The sequence below is a fragment of the Nicotiana tabacum genome, chromosome 16 (assembly GCF_000715075.1).
Source record: "Nicotiana tabacum cultivar K326 chromosome 16, ASM71507v2, whole genome shotgun sequence".
Taxonomy (NCBI): Eukaryota; Viridiplantae; Streptophyta; class Magnoliopsida; order Solanales; family Solanaceae; genus Nicotiana; species Nicotiana tabacum.
This window is the reverse complement of record NC_134095.1, coordinates 87,253,479-87,256,241: the sequence shown is the minus strand read 5'-3', so window position 1 is coordinate 87,256,241 and position 2,763 is coordinate 87,253,479. Positions and strand designations below refer to the sequence as shown.

The 2,763-nt window shown below is 32.8% G+C and overlaps 1 protein-coding gene across 1 annotated transcript; it reads right to left on the bottom strand.

Moving 5' to 3' along the window:
* Positions 1-580: 580 nt before the first annotated feature.
* On the bottom strand, positions 581-2,289 carry LOC107760195 (abscisic stress-ripening protein 3-like). The gene is made up of 2 exons (XM_016578211.2): positions 2,036-2,289; positions 581-994 (listed from the first exon to the last, which is right to left on the bottom strand). Exons 1-2 carry the CDS (start codon positions 2,186-2,188, stop codon positions 806-808), a joined length of 342 nt encoding a protein of 113 aa, XP_016433697.1. The 5' UTR covers positions 2,189-2,289; the 3' UTR covers positions 581-805.
* Positions 2,290-2,763: the final 474 nt, after the last annotated feature.

The following is a 2,763-nucleotide window of genomic DNA, read 5'->3' as shown; positions in this document are numbered from 1 at the left end:
ATTAAGATTATATACCAATTAATATGTGTATCATGGTAATTATGTACATTATTTAATTTTTTAGGGGATGTGCACAGTTAATAATGGATAAGTAAAAGTGAACAAAGGGAGTAATTAGTTAGAAGTTTTAGCTATTGAATGACTATCTGTTTGTCTTTTTGAAATGCTGTTAGTTTAGTTGAGACATTTCCGAGTTTCAAGTAACCTATGCATTTAGGATTTTATGAACATTTGGATTGAAATAACTAGTTATAATTCCCGATGTCAGATTGAAAAGAGTTGATGAAACGAACTTTACATTAGAAATTCATTTCCGTTTTGACAAAGAAACCAAAAGATTGATAGTTGTATTAGTGAGTTTAACTTTTGTATTTGTAAAAAGAAAATTACACTATCATCTCACTTATGAATAACTGCTCATAGTAAGTCAAACTAGCTCTAGTTCCCTGAAAAACGGAACCTACGTACTGCAACAAATTAAATTAGACCAATTAATAGTTACATAAGTCTATAAAAAAAATTCTTTACGTTATTAGTATAAGTGATAAGTTATAAATTATTGTACTAACTAGTTAAACGATAAACAAATGCTCATAGGCACGGTATACCCATTTATTACGCCATTCAGAAAAGCAACTATATACAAGGTACGTAGTTCAACAGAGAATTGCTAGGAAAGTAAAAAAACACATATGATTATTTATGGAAGCATATATCTACTAGAGAACATTACAGTAGAAAAACACAATTATAAGGAAAGGGAAATGAATTCACAGCAGATTTAAAGGTCCAAAACCAATGTAATTTAGAAATGGTGGTGGTGGTGGTGCTTTCCTCCCTCAGCTTCTTTTTCTTCTTTCTTAGCATCCTTCTTGTCAAGGTGCTCATGGAATGCATATCCACCAGCTCCAACTGCAGCAGCTGCTGCTATCTCTTCCTCTATCTTGTGTTTGTGTGCATGCTCTGGATCTTTCTTTGCTTCATGTTTCTCATGCTATATTAATGTTTATCACCAAAACAATAGGAAAATTACAAAGAAAAGTTAATATTGGCGTGGACAAATTTCAAAAATTAGTTAGTATAATATATGTAGAGTGACATACGTGATGGTGGGAGTTGACGCTTTAAACTACTACTATGAGCTAACTAATATCAGCATTTAACTACATTTTATTTTGTAATTATAAAAGGTAGAAACTTTAATTCCTTTGAAAAATTATCCTTTTACAACGAATTTTAAGTTATATACACTACGTAAAAAAATACTATTAGTGCAACGTTATTACTCTAATTTAATATACATGTTACTATATCAAACTTGATATGAGATCTACCTATTGTTGTAAATTAACTTAATTTGTATTGTATAATTGCCAGTGCCAGAACCAAAGACGAACCTATGTATTGAGTGATGGGGTCACTGGACGCCGTTAACATCAGCAAATTAAACTTTTTGGATATATATATATATATATGTGTGTTGAAAATGGTCATATATTTTGCTTGAAATTATTAAGATCAAAAGTCTGATGGGGCACTAGTTGAACATTCGACTCTTGTGCTTCCCGTCACTTTCAAATCCTAGGTCCGTCTCTGGCTAGAACGTGTAAGTTGTCCTAGTCTTCTACAAAATGATCCTTTTATGTTTTTCTTCGCTTTTTCACACTCCTCTCTTACGTATCAACAAATTAAATACAACACAAAGAAGAAGAAAAATATATTCTATCTGCGAATTGTGTTTTTCTTTTGCACTAGAGTAAATAATAATTGGCAAGTAAAAACCCTTTTTTTCTGGCAATCCAACAATATTGTGACAATAATTTGGGAATGAAAGCAGCGAACATTTGTTAGACGACGTATATTATCGATAATTCTTGTTCTTTAGATCATAAGCACATGATGATGACCAATCTAACACGTTCACGACAGAAAAAACTTCAGAGAAAAATAATCTTCCATGATCAGATACAATTTAAATAGAATAAAATAATTTTATGAAAACTGTCTCTCAAGTATATAAAAACATTATATTTACCAATGCGTAGACACCAGCAGCAGCAGTGCCAAGTTCACCAATTTCCTCAAGATGCTTATGGTGTTTCATTTCCTTTTCGTAATCGACGGGGCCGCCTTCTTCCTCCTTGTCCTTGTGGTGGAAGAGGTGGTGGTGATGCTTCTCCTCCGCCATGAGTTTGGGTGGCACAGTTTGTGAAGAGGATCAAATGTAGTATGAAAATGATGTTGATTGAGAAAGTGGGTGATGCTTGATACAATTACGTTCTGTGAATGTTACCCTAGTATTGCTCTATTTATAAGCGATTAACTAATCGAGGACTTAGTCCAAATTAAATATTAGCTGGTATTTTCGGTATTAATTGTGGAGGAGGTGGCACTTTGACAGTCATACAACCAGAGGCGGACCTACGTTGTAGGTTGAGGGGTCAAGGGACCCCGTTAGCCTCGACAATAATTCTGTATATATATATGTTATATATATTTGTACATATATATGGGACCCCTTAAATATTTTACTTGTGAAGTGGTTGCTTTGGGGATTTAAAGTCCCTCCTTGTCCGGAAGATGTGGGTTTGAAACCCTCTTCAGCTTTTTCTCCTCCCTTTTATTTTAGTTCTTAGAATGAATACAACGTAATTTATATTTAATAGCAAATTGCTTTACTTTTTACTTTTATCTATTTCCTTTTGAATTCAGTTATAGTTTAGTACTAATATGTAATAGTCAACTTAATTAATCTTATTCTTT

Bases quoted from the DNA above. Each gene is read 5' to 3' on its own strand.
- LOC107760195 (XM_016578211.2), bottom strand. From the start codon at position 2,188: ATGGCGGAGGAGAAGCATCACCACCACCTCTTCCACCACAAGGACAAG. The intron at 995-2,035 runs GTAAATATAATG...ACATTAATATAG, and splicing joins CTGCTGGTGTCTACGCATTG to CATGAGAAACATGAAGCAAA.